The 17973-nt window shown below is 37.2% G+C and overlaps 1 protein-coding gene across 1 annotated transcript; it reads right to left on the bottom strand.

The window, feature by feature from the left end:
* Positions 1-3604: 3604 nt before the first annotated feature.
* tsku (tsukushi small leucine rich proteoglycan homolog (Xenopus laevis)) lies at positions 3605-17370 on the bottom strand. Its single transcript, XM_060888805.1, has 2 exons — positions 17056-17370; positions 3605-6066 (listed from the first exon to the last, which is right to left on the bottom strand). The coding sequence occupies exon 2, from the start codon at positions 6058-6060 to the stop codon at positions 5014-5016; it is 1047 nt and encodes a 348-aa protein (XP_060744788.1). The 5' UTR covers positions 6061-6066; positions 17056-17370; the 3' UTR covers positions 3605-5013.
* Between the last annotated feature and the right edge of the window lie 603 nt (positions 17371-17973).

Raw genomic sequence — 17973 nt, forward strand, 5'->3', positions numbered from 1 at the left:
CACATGAAACGTGTTGCTCTTTTTTTTCCTGAGTTTACTGTAAAATTCTAAAATATAAATATTTGTGCGGTTATAATTTATTATGTATAAATATGTCCCGTGACGGATTTTAGATTTTAACCAGATTTTCACCTCACTCATGGTTAAATGATGTACACTTTACTGCACACTTTAATGTCTAATGTCATTTTATTTCATTTATTTTTTTACATATTTAGGTGAAATTCAGTATTTTAATGTCATGTTATAACTGGTATGACTTACGCAACATTCTGTGATTGGCTGCCTACATGCTGCTTTTAAGCACTAAAACATAAAAAGTGGGCGTGGCTTAAAGTTTGGGCCATGAAAAGGTTACTGAAGATGAAAGTTCATGTTTAATAAGTCGGTGTTTGTCCTGTTTTCATAAGTAAAAAACAAAGTTAAACTAAAGTAAATGTTAATAACAACATTAATTAAAGGCAAACAAAAGTCAAAGTATAAACAAACATTAATCACAAAACTAAATAAAAAGGTAACCAAAAGTAAATATTAAGAATAAAAGGTAAACAACTTTATCTTTAGAACACTTAAAAAAAGATAAACAAAGTAAAGGATAATGACAAAAGTAAACAAAAGCAAGCAAAAAAACAATTCTAATTCAAAAGTAGCTCATTAAAAATTTGAACGTTCAATAAGGTTAATAAAATAGAAAATTAAAAAAAAAATTAAACGTAAGTAAAATAAATTGGTAAGCCAAAGTTTGAATGAATGAATGAATGAATTAATAAATAAGTTAATAAATAAATGAGTGTGGCAGAGGTTAAGATGATGGTATGTACTTGTCTCACCTCTGTCCTCCTCTCGGGTGTTGATTCTCTTATGTCACGTTGTTGGAAGTCACTGTGACTCGGTACAATCTTATGTAACATTAATGATCAACGATGACTGTGCACAGCATGCTTAAAAAAAAAAACACACACACACACACACACACACAATCAAAACACACACTGTAAACCTTTTAACTACATTATATAAATGATTAACCGGAGTGGCCCAAAGCACTGGTTTTTGCAGCGTAACACTGTTTATTTGTTATTTACTTTGCTTCTCCCGTGTGTTTATTTTGCTTGTAGAAACAGCGACCGCAGCCTTTTGTCTGTTTTTTAAGGGGCTGAAGAGAGGACGTCCCTTTGCTATTTCAAGTCTGCTAGAATTACAAAGAGCTGGATGTTGGCGTTAATTCAGCGTAGCTAAGAAGAGACGTGAATGCCCTCAGTGTGAGAAACAGCCACAATGCAGCGCTGATCTCAGACTTGAAGTCATCTGCAGCCATTTTAGCCTTCTGTTTTTTTCTGTTTTTAGCCATTTGTTGACTGTTTCACACTGGCACAGACGAGCGCGAGCGTCTCATGGCACTTCACTCTGTCTGTGTTTACGAGTCATTCTCGTCTCAGAGTTCAGAAAAGACCGCGTTTCTAGAGGTTCACATAAAAAAGCACAGTCTGTGCGCTTATTATGACTAAATGAGGAAGGAAGTTTGTGAATTATAATTTAATGTGAAATCATTAAAAATGTCTAAAAGTAAAGGGTCATACTTCTATGGGAAAATAATCAACACAGTGGTGATGTGTTGTGGCCTGTTATAAAGCCAATGATTAGTTTGTTAATTACAAATGACTATAAAATTACTATAAATTGCTATAAAACCTTCTCTCGGAGTCTCCAGTATCAGATTTATTTAATAACGAACAGCTTGTTTCTGGTCACTCAGTAAAACAATGTTGTGTTTTTTCATTATTATTATTAATATTATTATTCTCACTCACTCATTTTCTACCGCTTATCCGAACTACCTCGGGTAGCTCAGACATCATCGGGCATCAAGGCAGGATACACCCTGGACGGAGTGCCAACCCATCGCAGGGCACACACACACACTCATTCACTCACACACTACGGACAATTTTCCAGAGATGCCAATCAACCTACCATGCATGTCTTTGGACTGGGGGAGGAAACCGGAGTACCTGGAGGAAACCCCCGAGGCACGGGGAGAACATGCAAACTCCACACACACACAAGGCGGAGGTGGGAATCGAACCCCCAGCCCTGGAGGTGTGAGGTGAACGTGCTAACCACTAAGCCACCGTGCCCCCTAATATTATTATTATTCGTATGAAATAATATGAATATGTTTTATATCTGTTATGGCCTAAATAATAAAAAGACAATTGTGTGTTTTATTCCTTACTTATTGAACTACATTTGCTTTGACAGAAAAAAGTTAGGTTGTCATTTCAACACAACATTTAAGCAAGAAAATCAAGTCAGGACAAAAAGCTCCAGCTTAAAGATTACTAATGCGAGATGAGGGGAAATGGGCGGGGCTTCCAGTGACTCACAGAGATTTCACCAGAGGTGTCTAGTCTTATATGGAAAAGTCTTCTTTCTTTTGATATAGAATTCTATTTTTATATTATTATTTTGGTAAGTTGATTCTGCGGTAACAAACCAAATCAACAATTTCTCTCTCACTCATTCATTTTCTACCACTTATCCGAACTACCTCGGGTCACGGGGAGCCTGTGACTATCTCAGGTGTCATCGGGCATCAAGGCAGGATACACCCTGGACGGAGTGCCAACCCATCGCAGGGCACACACACATACTCTCATTCACTCACACAATCACACACTACGGACAATTTTCCAGAGATGCCAATCAACCTACCATGCATGTCTTTGGACTGGGGGAGGAAACCGGAGTACCCGGAGGAAACCCCCGAGGCACGGGGAGAACATGCAAACTCCACACACACAAGGTGGAGGCGGGAATTGAACCCCGACCCTGGAGGTGTGAGGTGAACGTGCTAACCACTAAGCCACCGTGCCCCCTAATATTATTATTATTCGTATGAAATAATATGAATATGTTTTATATCTGTTATGGCCTAAATAATAAAAAGACAATTGTGTGTTTTATTCCTTACTTATTGAACTACATTTGCTTTGACAGAAAAAAGTGAGGTTGTCATTTCAACACAACATTTAAGCAAGAAAATCAAGTCAGGACAGAAAGCTCCAGCTTAAAGATTACTAATGCGAGATGAGGGGAAATGGGCGGGGCTTCCAGTGACTCACAGAGATTTCACCAGAGGTGTCTAGTCTTATATGGAAAAGTCTTCTTTCTTTTGATATAGAATTCTATTTTTATATTGTTATTTTGGTAAGTTGATTCTGCGGTAACAAACCAAATCAACAATTTCTCTCTCACTCATTCATTTTCTACCATGTCAATTTCTCTCTCACTCATTCATTTTCTACCAATCAACCTACCATGCATGTCTTTGGACTGGGGGAGGAAACCGGAGTACCCGGAGGAAACCCCCGAGGCACGGGGAGAACATGCAAACTCCACACACACAAGGCGGAGGTGGGAATCGAACCCCCAACCCTGGAGGTGTGAGGCGAACGTGCTAACCACTAAGCCACCGTGCCCCCCTCAACGATTTCTGATTCTGACAAATTCTAGATATCGAGCTGATCATTCCAATAAATATTACTGTGATGTATAAAAAAGTTCTAAAGATGTTTAAGAAAGTGACACAAAAATCAGTACATGTCCAAAAAAAAACTATTTTATTTATCCAGTAAATTTACAGAGTTTGGTAGAAATGTACAATTCTATACAAAACCACAATTACAAATGTTATTCTAATTCATGTCTGTTTGTATGATAAAGTGCAAAAGATTTGGACTTGAAATGCAGAATTGAATTAAACATTCGATTGAATGCCATGAGCATAAGATGATGTTGAAATTATTCACAAAGTTCAGGTCTTTATTTCAGCTCGCCGGCCAAATCGCCAGATTAAGAGTCGACGTTTATGAGCAGATTTGGTTCAGACTGTGGTCAATACTTTGCTTATAAAAGTCCAAAGTGTGTGCAAATGCTTTAAGTATCCCATTGGTGCCAAGTGTGAACCATTTAGGTGCATTAAGGCACTGATATTTCATTCAGCTTTGGTTAGAATGTATAAAGTGGTTCTCAAAGTTGCCTCAGGTGGAATGTAAAAATCCAGCGCCTTCATTTTTATTTATTTATTTTCTTTTTAATGGTATAACAGACAAGCTGGTAAATGCTTAGAGGAAAGGATTTATATAAGTAATGTAACAAGAACACAAAGACCAGTTCTACTTAAAGTGCATACGAGCTCCTAATGGAGTCTTAATAGTGTGTATATACGTACATCTGTATAAAAATACACTGAAAACGTGTAAATTTATGAAACTCGGTTGGCTTCATGTGCAAAAAACCTCAAGCGGACCTCATTTAGCGACGTGGATACGAAGTGGATCTTTCACAGGAGAATTTGGAATTCGTCAGCGATTTTTATAAATTTAAGTTGTTAGGAAAGTCGCTAACGTGAACCTCGACCGATCAACTACTGAGGCACTACAATCCAATATAGAAATTACACCAAAGAAGGTTGAATCATTTATTTCAGTTAAACAAACCAGTTTAGTAAAAAAAAAAAAAATCTTCAAAGAAAGCTAATCACGAATTAAGTAAATAAATAACCCTAGCTGTTCGATCAGTTTGGACAAAAGAAGGAAACAGTGTCCTATACAAGCATGAAGTGGTAAAATATCATGGTAGCTGATGCTCTGAGGTGGCCGAGCTGCATTATTGGAAGGTTTTGTTTAGTCATCATTCCTTTTTAGCTGTTTGTGAGCTTTGCCTTTTATGGAGTCTTGTGGGTGTGGCTAAAACGTCAGAATCTGTGTTGTGTATGTGCTAGTACTAAGACAATCAACATTATTGTTATAAATCAACATTAGACAATCAACATTATATTTGTAAATCTGGAATGTATCTTTTTTTTAATTTGGTTTTGTTTAAGAAAATAATTTCAGATTGATAAATGAGGCCAAAATGAAAATATCAGTCTCAGAGAAATAAGGCACGAAAATAAAAATATAATTTTTACTGACTTTTCAAGCGTTTTTTTTTTTTGTTGTTGTTTTTTTACAATATGATTCCTGGAACATCACAAGTCAAAATCTCGTTTGCTTTCGCCTGTCCAATCTGCCTATGAAACTGTCCTTGCTTGTGTGTTTTCCAGCAATGCATATTTGGCCCCAGAGTCGCACTTTTAATACTCGGCATGTGGTTAAAGATGGCCACAGGTAACGGAGTGGCCACCGATTTGGACAGATTGAGCTCCTGTAAAGCGCTCAGTCCTTCAAACACATCTGGATTCAAAGCCTTGAGCTGGACATTGTTTGAAATGTCCAAGACTTGGAGATTCCTCAGGCCTCTGAAGCTGTTGGGATGGATCACTGACAGCTCGGGGAGGCCGCTGAGAGAGAGATAGACGAGATCTGTCAGCTCCTCAAAGGCTCCTTCATCTATGCTTTGGATGAGATTTCCATCCAGACTCAAATACTGCAAGGGAATTCCTGCAAGACTGGGCACTGTCCTGAGCTGATTGCCTGCCAGCAACAGGCTCTTGATGAATGGAGCATGGAGCCGAGGGTTACACGAAACCATGCTGAGAAGGTTGTTAGAAAGATCTACGCTGATAGGGGTTTCCTGGCCTCGTGTCTTGAACACATTTAGGTCAAATTCACGAAACTCGTTGTCGCTGAGATCCACCTCGGCCAAAGGGAGCCCAGAGAAACATCCATCGCTGAGGTTCTCTAGAACGTTCTGGCTGAGATCCAGAGTCTCCAGGTAGCGCAGTTTGTTAAAGGCCTTGGAGCTCACTCTTGATATCAAGTTCTTGCTGAGATCCAAGCTGACCAGAGTCGTGTATCCGGGTCCTGACAGCATGGAGTCTGTGATGTAGCTAATGGAGTTGTGGGACAGGTCCAAGTGGGACGTGTCTAGAGGAATGGGGATGGGAGTGGCATCCGGTCCGAGCCCACTGCAGTCCACTTTGGTGAGGCTGAAGCTGTCAAACAGGCCGTAGCTCTCCACCTCGCAGCGGCATTTCAGGTGGCAGTTCCTTACTCCTCCTGCCGTGACCAGGGCAAGCAGAGATGACAGGCTGAGGCACATTAAGGCCATCATGATGCTCTGTGAAGAAAGAACATCTAACTGATGATAATCACCACAACATAATAAACTCTCTAAATGTTCTTTTCTAGTACCTACGTAGCCGTGGGTGTTATATGACTAAAAAATATATATGTGTATTATACAACAGTAGCAAGACATTTAATTACAAATTACATGAATCATATTCAGAAAATTAAAACATAATAAAATCAGATTTTAACATCCAATCAGAGACTTTGTTTTGAAGAGAAATTATGAAGTCAGTGTTATAACAGTACTCAAAATTACATCTGTATGTAATTTATTTAAATATCCATATTATATTGTCATCAAACGGTTCTACTTCGTTTTATTCTTAAAACTGCAAACATTTGAATTAAAATTAAAAATAATATTTTTTGTCTTTGAGCTGTTTCATGAAATGTATATTGAAAGTAAATAAAGACAAATAATAACTTAAGAAAAATGTATTTTAAATTTCTAGTAATTTATAAAATTGAAACAAAAAAATGTTGTTGTTGGACATCAATTGAGTTTTTATGAAAATATAGAAACACTTACTCTATTAGCGAGCGTAAGATCAATGAAATCTAAATGTGCCTTCTTCCTGAGGATATATATTATATTATATTATATTATATTATATTATTCATTCATTCATTCATCTTCTACCGCTTATCCGAACTACCTCGGGTCACGGGGAGCCTGTGCCTATCTCAGCGTCATCGGGCATCAAGGCAGGATACATCCTGGACGGAGTGCCAACCCATCGCAGGGCACACACACACTCTCATTCACTCACACACTCACACACTACGGACAATTTTCCAGAGACGCCAATCAACCTACCATGCATGTCTTTGGACCGGGGGAGGAAACCGGAGTACCTGGAGGAAACCCCCGAGGCACAGGGAGAACATGGTGGAGGCGGGAATCGAACCCCGACCCTGGAGGTATGAGGCAAACGTGCTAACCACTAAGCCACCGTGCCCCCTTATATTATATTATATTATATTTTATTATATTATATTGTCACACTAAATCTTTCTGATTTGTGGAAATTTAAAATCAATGCAGTTTTGCCTGTAATTAAAAAATTATATTAATTATAATTTATCGTTATTAATACATTCGTTCCGATTCAATCCAGACATTAGCATTTCTATAGCGACAGGGATGGTTTGTAATTGTTGTTGTGGTAAATTTTCATTTATTGAAAGTTTTTGGAAGGAATCTTAAAAGCTTGGTAAATTTCCAGATTTCTGCTATGTACGAAGAACAAAACATTTTAGAACATACTGTTATTTAACCGCTTGGCTATTTTCCATTATATAATACGTTTTATATTTACATTCATAAACAAATAAAACTATATCCGGTATGAAATAAATTATGACACGGTCCTTCAAAGTGAGCTCTGATCTTATCAGAGAATAATTAAATTGTCACTGTAGGGAATATAACATGTCAGAACAGACGAAACAACTAATAAAAGTAAAAGCCAAGACTCATAAATCACAAACATTTCCCTCTTCTTTACGCTCTTGTTTTAAAGCGCTGTGAATCTCTGACTTAACAGTTAGTTCTAAAGCTCTGCAATCATATTTTCAATTGAAAATAAAATCCGGTTGGAAATGTATTGTTGAATCTGTTTGGTCAGACGGATTTGATTCATTTTCTGTAACAGCAGCTTAGGCGTTATATATTAACAGCTTACGCAGGGACTTGAACTGTAAAAATAATCATTTTCTAAAATTTATGAAAGGAGTCTTCGGTAAACTAAGAAAAAAACTAAGTTATCTGACATGAGAAAAGGTACATCCGAATATCCCTCCTTCTCACCTACACACCTTTATACCTGTCCAGATTCTCAGTGTTTACATAAATATGTATGTGAGAAATACAGGGAACCATCTAATGCTTGCTCAGAGATTCTGCAGCATGAAAGCAATGCATACTGGACAATCTTACAAATCTGTATGTATGTAGTACAGTATGTCTGGACTGTATTCAGACGGCACACACGTACGCGCTGTAAGCACTAGCTATTAAATTAAATGCAGAAGGTACTGGTTCAAATGTGGTATAAAGTAAATCGAGTGCAGAAGCTACTGAATTGAATGCTGTATGTACTGAATCAAATGTGGCAGGTACTGGAATTGAATGTAACTCATGCTGGGTCGAATGTGTCAGGTAGGTATTGGATCGAATCCGGCAGGTACAGAATCGAGTACGGCAAATAGTGGACCGGATGTGGTAGGTACTGAATTGTATGTGGTAGTGGTTCAATTGTGGTAGGTACTGAATCAAATGTAGTAGGCTGTGAATCCAAGGTGATAAGTAGTGAAATGAATTCAGCAGGAGGTGAATCAAATGTGATAGGTAGCGAATCAAATGCAATAGATAGTAAATCAAATGTGGTAGGTACTGAATCAAATGCAGTATGTAGCGAATCAAATGTTGCAGGCAATGAATTAAATGTGATTGTGAAGTGAATGCAGCAGTACAGCAAGAGGTGAATCAAATGCAATAGATAGTGAATCAAATGTAGTAGGTAGTGAATCCAATGCAATAGATAGTGAATCAAATGTGGTAGGTAGTGAATCCAATGCAATAGATAGTGAATCAAATGTGGTAGCTAGTGAATCAAAAGGTAGTGAATTAAATGCTGTAGGTACTGAATCAAGTGCAGTAGGTAATGAATCAAATGTAGCAGGCAGTGAATTAAATGTGATTGTGAAGTGAATGCAGCAGTGCAGCAGGAGGTGAATCAAATTCAATAGATAGTGAATCAAATGCATTAGATACTAAATGGAATACAGTAGCAGTATGTAACAATACGTGATTTCCTACTCATACAAAGCCTTCAGGGTGGAAAAGTTTACACTTTCTGGTTGTTAGGTATCAAGCTGCATTTTTTGTGGCCTTTTTAACTTAAACAAAAATACAAATAATAATAATAATAATAATAATAATAATAATAATAATAATAATAACTAGATTTGTAAAGTTCGTCGCGACAAACTTGATGTTGGCTTTGACGAGGCAAGTATTCGCAAAGGCCGGTGCTTTTTGGAGGCGAGTGGACATAAGGGTCAGTGTTACTTATGGAGGCAAGTGGACAGAAAGATAGGTTGCCAAAACATTTGGAGTCAAGTGGACGTCATGTGATGTCATCCAAATACTCCTGAGGAAGTTCCCCTCATTGGGCTAAGTGTTTTGATATGTCACATGTCCATGTTGTAAAAAGTTTTTTGATTTTGCATATTTTGGGGGCGGGGCTGCGTCACAACCGGAAGGCCAGTCGGTACACCAATATAAAAGTTTGTTCAGAGTCTCACCCTAAAGGATCTGGCCGAGTTTGGTGTAGATAGTTCGAAAGCTTGCCAAGTTATAGACCTCCAAATTTTATAATGGGAGTTTTTGGGAAAAAAGGCCACTTTGAGACCCGGTACCTGAAGTACCGGTACTCGGATCGCTTAGAAAAGTAATAGCAACAAACTTCAGACCAGGGTCTACAACATAACCGAATTTGGTGCATGTGGCTCGAAAGCCCTAGCCCACAAAGCCAACATAATAATAATAATAATAATAATAATAATAATAATAATAATAATAATAATAATAATAAAATACTAAGAACAAAAGTATAAGTGTTTATAGATGCTATTAAAAAAGGTCCTGTAGATATCCAACAGCATAAAATGAAAGTGACAGTAAAAAGAATAACATGTCGTTCATCACTGATAAGTAGGAAAACTACGCTTGGTGAAACTGCTCTGTTTTGAGAGGAAGAAAACAGTGTGACATGCTTTTATTAGTCCAGTTTCATGGTTGTCACAGTAACTGCCCTTTAGTGCACCACACTGGTGTTGATCATTTTCCTGTAACACAGTGATCCAACAGGTTTTACTCTGTCACAAGCAAGCTGTAAGATCCTGCGTGATCCTGCATCACTTAACACAAACTACTTTTCTAATCGTAAAAAATTTATCAGTGTTAAATTCCTCTGAGCTACTCTTAAATATACACACCGTAAATATACACACCTCAGGTTCTGCTATCTTCTTAAACATAGACAGTTTACTATTGGATGAAACAACGTATTAAATACAATCTACTGATGCACACGTTTCGCTTAGCTAACGTTAAACGAGTGTATGGTTGACATCAGCTAATAAATATTATTTATTGATGATGGCACTAAAAATGTTTTTTTTTTCTTTCTTTAAACAGGACGGGTTTTATTAGTTACGCAACTTGGCGTAGAAGTAGAGGTGTGCAAGCTTTGGCACTTTCGATTGATGTCACTGTGGTTTCTTAACAAGCAAGACAAGATTATTCTGTACCAAATAACTGCATGCATCACTGGGAAAAAAAAAACAAAATAATCACACACACAAAAACTCTACGTAAATATGACAAGCTCAGGATGGGGGTTGTTGGTGTGATTTGTGTTATGGAGGGTTATATCAGAAGATCGTGGAGCAGAACTGAGGAATGTAGAATGACGTGCTGGGAGTGTTGATGCTTTAGAGTAAATGTACTGTATGTCATAGTGCCACACCCTAAACATGTGACGGAGGGAGAACAGGACGGAGATGAAGAAGCGAAGAATGAAGCGAAAAACAAAAAGGTTTAATTCACTCAACATGATACTTTGAATAAAAAGACATGGTAGGTGAGGTGAAGAAGAAAGTTGCATTGCATTGGAGTGTGTGTGTGTGTGTGTGTGTGTGTGTGTGTGTGTGTCTAAATATGGTAAATTAATTTAAAAATGTGATTTTTTTTTTGTAAATAAAGTGTCTAATTATTGACATGGTCAAGTTTCATGTTGAAAGAAAGAAAGTCTTCAATTTCAGTTGTTTGTAAATGTGAAAAGAGAAGAAGGAGAAGAAGAAGGAGAAGAAGAAGGAGAAGAAGAAGGCATAGAAGCAGAAGGAGAAAAAGAAGGAGAAGAAGCCTTTAATTTTGTCACATATTTTGACTCTATTCTGGACACAGGACACATTCTAGGCTCTGTGTTTTATCTTATTATTGTAATTAATCATTTCATTACTTACTATTAATTGAAGAAAACAACTATTTTTCTCATTTGGAAAAAGTCCATAAAGCAGTAATCTGTACTGCAGACATAAAATAAAACTATATATATATTTTAGTATTTTCTTCTAAATGAAGTGAAATAATAACGACTTAAACCCAGTCTGGATTTTCCTCTTGTTTAGTTCATGATTTTGCACTAAATTTGCTTGATTAATGAATAAGCTTAACCAACCTCTCATTTTCAATCCATCAGTCAAAGCTGAAAATCCCTTATGAAGAATAAAGCAGGGTTTTTGAAGGTCTTAAGCTGATTCTTTATCTTATTAAAACCTGATAGCGAATGAAAAACTGCCCAGGACATAATCAGGCTAAAGTTTGTCCTTCCTGTGAAGACACTCTCACCTCACTTCACCTAATTTGCTTCGTAATGCTTGCCAACACAAAACCTATTATATAATCCCTTACTAAATAATTGTTTGACTAATTACCGAACGAGTGCTGACACTATTTAATCTAACACTTGGCCTCGAGCAAAACTCTGCACATGGGTCGTTTGTCCAGTCTGGTGCCATAAACTTCCTGAGCAGAGTTCAGCGTCTGATAGCAGTCATAATATCCTCATAAATATCAATTACTAGGTAAGAACAGAACTCTTGGTACTTAAATAAATAAATAAATAAATAAATAAATAAATAAATAAATAAATAAATAAACAGTCCCTGCTAGGATGCTAGTCAGACATTTTACACAATATCACACACTATTTAAGCTTCACACAGGTCACATGACTTGGGTCTAGTCTGGAATGTGCTACAAGTGGGATAAAAGGCTCAAAATCACGGCTAATAATCTGAGATTTTTTTCCTGTAACATCTAACACAATTTATTCCATATATTTTACACGCTAAATCTCTGACAGAAGCTTCGTTCTGCTCTCAAGCATCTCTGTGAATGTATGTAGCACCAGCTTCAGTCGACACCCTTTACCTCTCTCACATCTGCACTCCAGGTATTTTATCCACGTCACACTTTTCACCGCTGGCCTCGTTCACACCGCAGCGAGCGGATGTCTAAGTGCTCCCTGCAAGCAGAAGTGCTTTACCTTAAGCCTCGCTGCACGTTCCCATCCTCAAGAGATTAAGAGCATTAACTGAAAAAAAAAAACTATAAATCCTTCTAATAAGCTTCTTTTCTAAACAAATACGATTTTTGTCTCTGTTTATCTTCTTAAACAGAGACAGTTTACTATTGGATGAAACGACGTATTAAATACAATCTACTGATGCACATGTTTCGCTTAGCTAACGTTAAACGAGTGTATGGTTGACATCAGCTAATAAATATTATTTATTGATGATGGCACTAAAAATGTTTTTTTTTTCTTTCTTTAAACAGGACGGGTTTTATTAGTTACGCAACTTGGCGTAGAAGTAGAGGTGTGCAAGCTTTGGCACTTTCGATTGATGTCACTGTGGTTTCTTAACAAGCAAGACAAGATTATTCTGTACCAAATAACTGCATGCATCACTGGGAAAAAAAAAACAAAATAATCACACACACAAAAACTCTACGTAAATATGACAAGCTCAGGATGGGGGTTGTTGGTGTGATTTGTGTTATGACGGTTATATCAGAAGATCGTGGAGCAGAACTGAGGAATGTAGAATGACGTGCTGGGAGTGTTGATGCTTTAGAGTAAATGTACTGTATGTCATAGTGCCACACCCTAAACATGTGACGGAGGGAGAACAGGACGGAGATGAAGAAGCGAAGAATGAAGCGAAAAACAAAAAGGTTTAATTCACTCAACATGATACTTTGAATAAAAAGACATGGTAGGTGAGGTGAAGAAGAAAGTTGCATTGCATTGGAGTGTGTGTGTGTGTGTGTGTGTGTGTGTGTGTGTCTAAATATGGTAAATTAATTTAAAAATGTGATTTTTTTTGTAAATAAAGTGTCTAATTATTGACATGGTCAAGTTTCATGTTGAAAGAAAGAAAGTCTTCAATTTCAGTTGTTTGTAAATGTGAAAAGAGAAGAAGGAGAAGAAGAAGGAGAAGAAGAAGGCATAGAAGCAGAAGGAGAAAAAGAAGGAGAAGAAGCCTTTAATTTTGTCACATATTTTGACTCTATTCTGGACACAGGACACATTCTAGGCTCTGTGTTTTATCTTATTATTGTAATTAATCATTTCATTACTTACTATTAATTGAAGAAAACAACTATTTTTCTCATTTGGAAAAAGTCCATAAAGCAGTAATCTGTACTGCAGACATAAAATAAAACTATATATATATTTTAGTATTTTCTTCTAAATGAAGTGAAATAATAACGACTTAAACCCAGTCTGGATTTTCCTCTTGTTTAGTTCATGATTTTGCACTAAATTTGCTTGATTAATGAATAAGCTTAACCAACCTCTCATTTTCAATCCATCAGTCAAAGCTGAAAATCCCTTATGAAGAATAAAGCAGGGTTTTTGAAGGTCTTAAGCTGATTCTTTATCTTATTAAAACCTGATAGCGAATGAAAAACTGCCCAGGACATAATCAGGCTAAAGTTTGTCCTTCCTGTGAAGACACTCTCACCTCAGTTCACCTAATTTGCTTCGTAATGCTTGCCAACACAAAACCTATTATATAATCCCTTACTAAATAATTGTTTGACTAATTACCGAACGAGTGCTGACACTATTTAATCTAACACTTGGCCTCGAGCAAAACTCTGCACATGGGTCGTTTGTCCAGTCTGGTGCCATAAACTTCCTGAGCAGAGTTCAGCGTCTGATAGCAGTCATAATATCCTCATAAATATCAATTACTAGGTAAGAACAGAACTCTTGGTACTTAAATAAATAAATAAATAAATAAATAAATAAATAAATAAACAGTGTGTTAACATCTAACACAATTTATTCCATATATTTTACACGCTAAATCTCTGACAGAAGCTTCGTTCTGCTCTCAAGCATCTCTGTGAATGTAGGTAGCACCAGCTTCAGTCGACACCCTTTACCTCTCTCACATCTGCACTCCAGGTATTTTATCCACGTCACACTTTTCACCGCTGGCCTCGTTCACACCGCAGCGAGCGGATGTCTAAGTGCTCCCTGCAAGCAGAAGTGCTTTACCTTAAGCCTCGCTGCACGTTCCCATCCTCAAGAGATTAAGAGCATTAACTGAAAAAAAAAACTATAAATCCTTCTAATAAGCTTCTTTTCTAAACAAATACGATTTTCAAGACGCCCAACCACAGCTTTTGTTGAGCTTCTTAGATCTGGTGTCTGAGATCGAGCAGAACAGGAGAAACCGGATCAGACGCTCGTGTGCTGCAAACATCTGGTTATTTCATAGGGATCATGACCTCTCCAGGTGTTCTCTCTCTCTCTCTCTCTCAACAAGACTCATCCTTAAACTGGACCTTGAGTGTATTTGAAGGATAATTGCTGTCATCAGACTTGTTACACGGCATGACCATGTGTATTTTCCTCTTAGAAATACAAGGCAGGATATTATCTTTGGCCTTCTTCTGAACCTTCCCTTTCTTTCCTATGGGGCTTTGGTGAAGTTTTTGGCTTTTTCTCTGCAGAGAATGACTAATACATTCATCAATCTTCTACCGCTTATCCGAACTACCTCGGGTTACAGGGAGCCTGTGCCTATCTCAGGCATCACCGGGCATCAAGGCAGGATACACCCTGGACGGAGTGCCAACCCATCGCAGGGCACACACACACTCTCATTCACTAACGCAATCACACACTACGGACAATTTTCCAGAGATGCCAATCAACCTACCATGAGGAAACCGGAGTACCCGGAGGAAACCCCCGAGGCACGGGGAGAACATGCAAACTCCACACACACAAGGCGGAGGCGGGAATCGAACCCCGACTGTATACAACACAAAAGCCAGCCTTTTAAAGACAATATATTTTGTCTGAAAATTTGTTTTTCCTGCAAGAAAAATCTAAATCAGAATGAAAACTCTCATGAATGTTTCAGCAAACACAAACATGTTGTTTCACAGCAAGTGTACAGTAGGGGGGAAAAAAAACATCTCGGTGACCATCATTACTATTGGAAATCACAACACTACATTTCATTTGCATAAAGTTGCATATTGAGACAGAAATCTGTTAAAAATAAAACGTGAAGCAGCCCAGAAAACCCCAACGAGTCGGATCATGCTGAGGTGGTGATATAATGTAGAATGGTCAGTGTCATGGCTGTACCGTGTAAGCTGTAAATCTCCAATGAAAAGAAACAAATGAGTGCAAGAGCCAAAATTTGAGCCATGCGTTATTCGTGGGATCTGATCCAATCTGTTTGAGACGTCGGCTTGTTCAGTGTACGGTCTATGGGTTAAGAGCCATGGTCTTGTATGACAGGAAATAACTCACTGGGAATGTTGCCAAGATGACATACTTTACTCTGACTGCGAGTCTGCTCAAATTTTTCAGCCCACCAACATTTACATCGCCAGTTGTTACTGATTTCCTTCGCATGGTTGTCTCACGTGGCGTTTTAGTAACGAGTTAATTTCATCAGACCTGCTAGCTGACTTTGCATTGACCTGTGAGGAGGTACATGATTCACGATGCCTCACAAATCATAACTACTAGAGACTATCAAGGCAGCTGTTCTTATCTGTTTAATTAGCAGAAAGATAATCCAGCAAAGCTAAGAATCTGTTTATGATCAGTTTAGTGGAGTTTAAAACTCTTCAGTGACACCAAAGTTGCCAAAAAAATAAAAAATAAAAGACAGCAAAAAAAAAAACAACACCACCTCAAATGCAACCCGAGTGCAACATCGTACCTGAACGGTACGTCTGTAAACTCTAAAATATTCAGCACACTTACACGTAAAATAGACTTTTACAGATTTGTAGAGTTGAATTTAAATATAAAATACATCCTAAAAAAGATGTGGGGGAAGATTAGTGCAACCGGAGATTCTATAAAATCCGCTCTAAAAACACAAAAGAGGTCAGAGGCAGTTACACAGACGAGCGGACGAGTCATTAAAGAAAGCCAGAGGTCAACATCTGGACTGAGCTTCTGAAAATCTGTCTATTTAAAAATACCTAAATAAGTCAAGAAAATAAATAAATGAATAACAAAAAAAGCAAATTCTTAATAGGATAATGGGATTTTTTTAAAACTTACTTAAAAATACAGACAACTTACTTTAGGCATTAACCTTAAAAAAAGGACGTTTATTAAAGCGAATAATAAGGCAAAACTTGCTAAAAAAAAAAAAAAGATTTTTACACATTTACTGAATTGTGAAGATGTAATAATAATAATAATAATAATAATAATAATAATAATAATAAGTTTTACCAAGAAGACAGGAAGCTAAAAAAACAAACAAACAAACAAACAAACACGTCTCTGTACTGAAGTTCTTTTCGCAAGTTACACTTCCAGCACTGACACTGGAGACTCCTTCCATCAATGTGTTTATAATAACCTACCATTATAAATTAAATTAATACATTCAACAACTTTGTCAAAGGACAATGCGTCAGACGTATTTAGTATATTCAGTGCATTAATATACACATATATATATATATTAATTCTATATACATAATTATATGTATATTAATGCAGTGAATTATATATTAACTATAGAATATATATAAATTATTGTTATAACGTTAATTATAACAATAATAAGGCTTTCTGACCAATCAGATAACAGAATTCAGCAGGTATAACAGTATATAACGTTACTCTTAATTTGAAGAGGTAGCTGATGGAAGTGTGTGAAAGTCCTGGTGCTGGAAAATATACACAAACAAACCACATGCAACACTTTAAAAGCCGAATGACAACAAAAATACATTTTACGCCGACATTACAAAACCACAGGTCCATTCAGTAGCGTATTAGAGTAAGTTTTGTCAAAGTTTTCATGTGTTAAAGAAGTGACCCAGACTTCAGACACTCACCACACGCTGGGACTCAACATTTACTTTCTGCAAAGAAAAATCCAGGACTGGAGTCGACTCATCTGAACTAACTCTCTCTCTCTCTCTCTCTCTCTCTCTCACTCTCTCTCTCTCTCGTACAGCCCGTCCAGTCCTTTACATGTCTCTTATCGACACCATGTTATAAATGTTCACACTCCGAGTTAGCACGTCGTCTTTCTTTCAAGTTTGCGCAGAGGAAGATAAGAAACGAGTGTAAAGAAGAGGAGAAAACTCCGCCTGAGTGTGAGGAGAGGACATGACTCCACAGGGCGAGCCTCACCCAGCCTCCATAACCAATCAGAAGCGAGTCATGCTCTAAACGACTCTTTTAAAACGGAAAAAAAGGAATCGAATCTGTACGAGTCACTTTGCCATGTCATGTCGAAAAAAAAAGAAAAAAGAAATATATATAAATATAATTATCTGAATCCACCAACAACAATTGAATTGATTGATTTAATGTCTTTATTATCTATCTATCTATCTATCTATCTATCTATCTATCTATCTATCTATCTATCTGTCTGTCTGTCTGTCTGTCTGTGTGTCTATCTATCTATCTATCTATCTATCTATCTATCTATCTATCTATCTATCTATCTACAGTATCTATCTGTCTGTCTGTCTGTCTGTCTGTGTGTCTATCTATCTATCTATCTATCTATCTATCTATCTATCTATCTATCTATCTATCTATCTATCTATCTGTCTGTATTTTCCTGCATACAACGAAATTAGGAGCGCTACTCCTGATTGGTGTAAGAAAAACAGACATATAACCACAGACAATAAAAACAGACATATAACCACAGACAATAAAAACAGACCTATAACCACAGACAATAAAAACAGACCTATAACCACAGACAATAAAAACACATATAACCACAGACAATA

This window comes from Tachysurus vachellii, chromosome 15 (genome assembly GCF_030014155.1).
Source record: "Tachysurus vachellii isolate PV-2020 chromosome 15, HZAU_Pvac_v1, whole genome shotgun sequence".
NCBI lineage: Eukaryota > Metazoa > Chordata > Actinopteri > Siluriformes > Bagridae > Tachysurus > Tachysurus vachellii.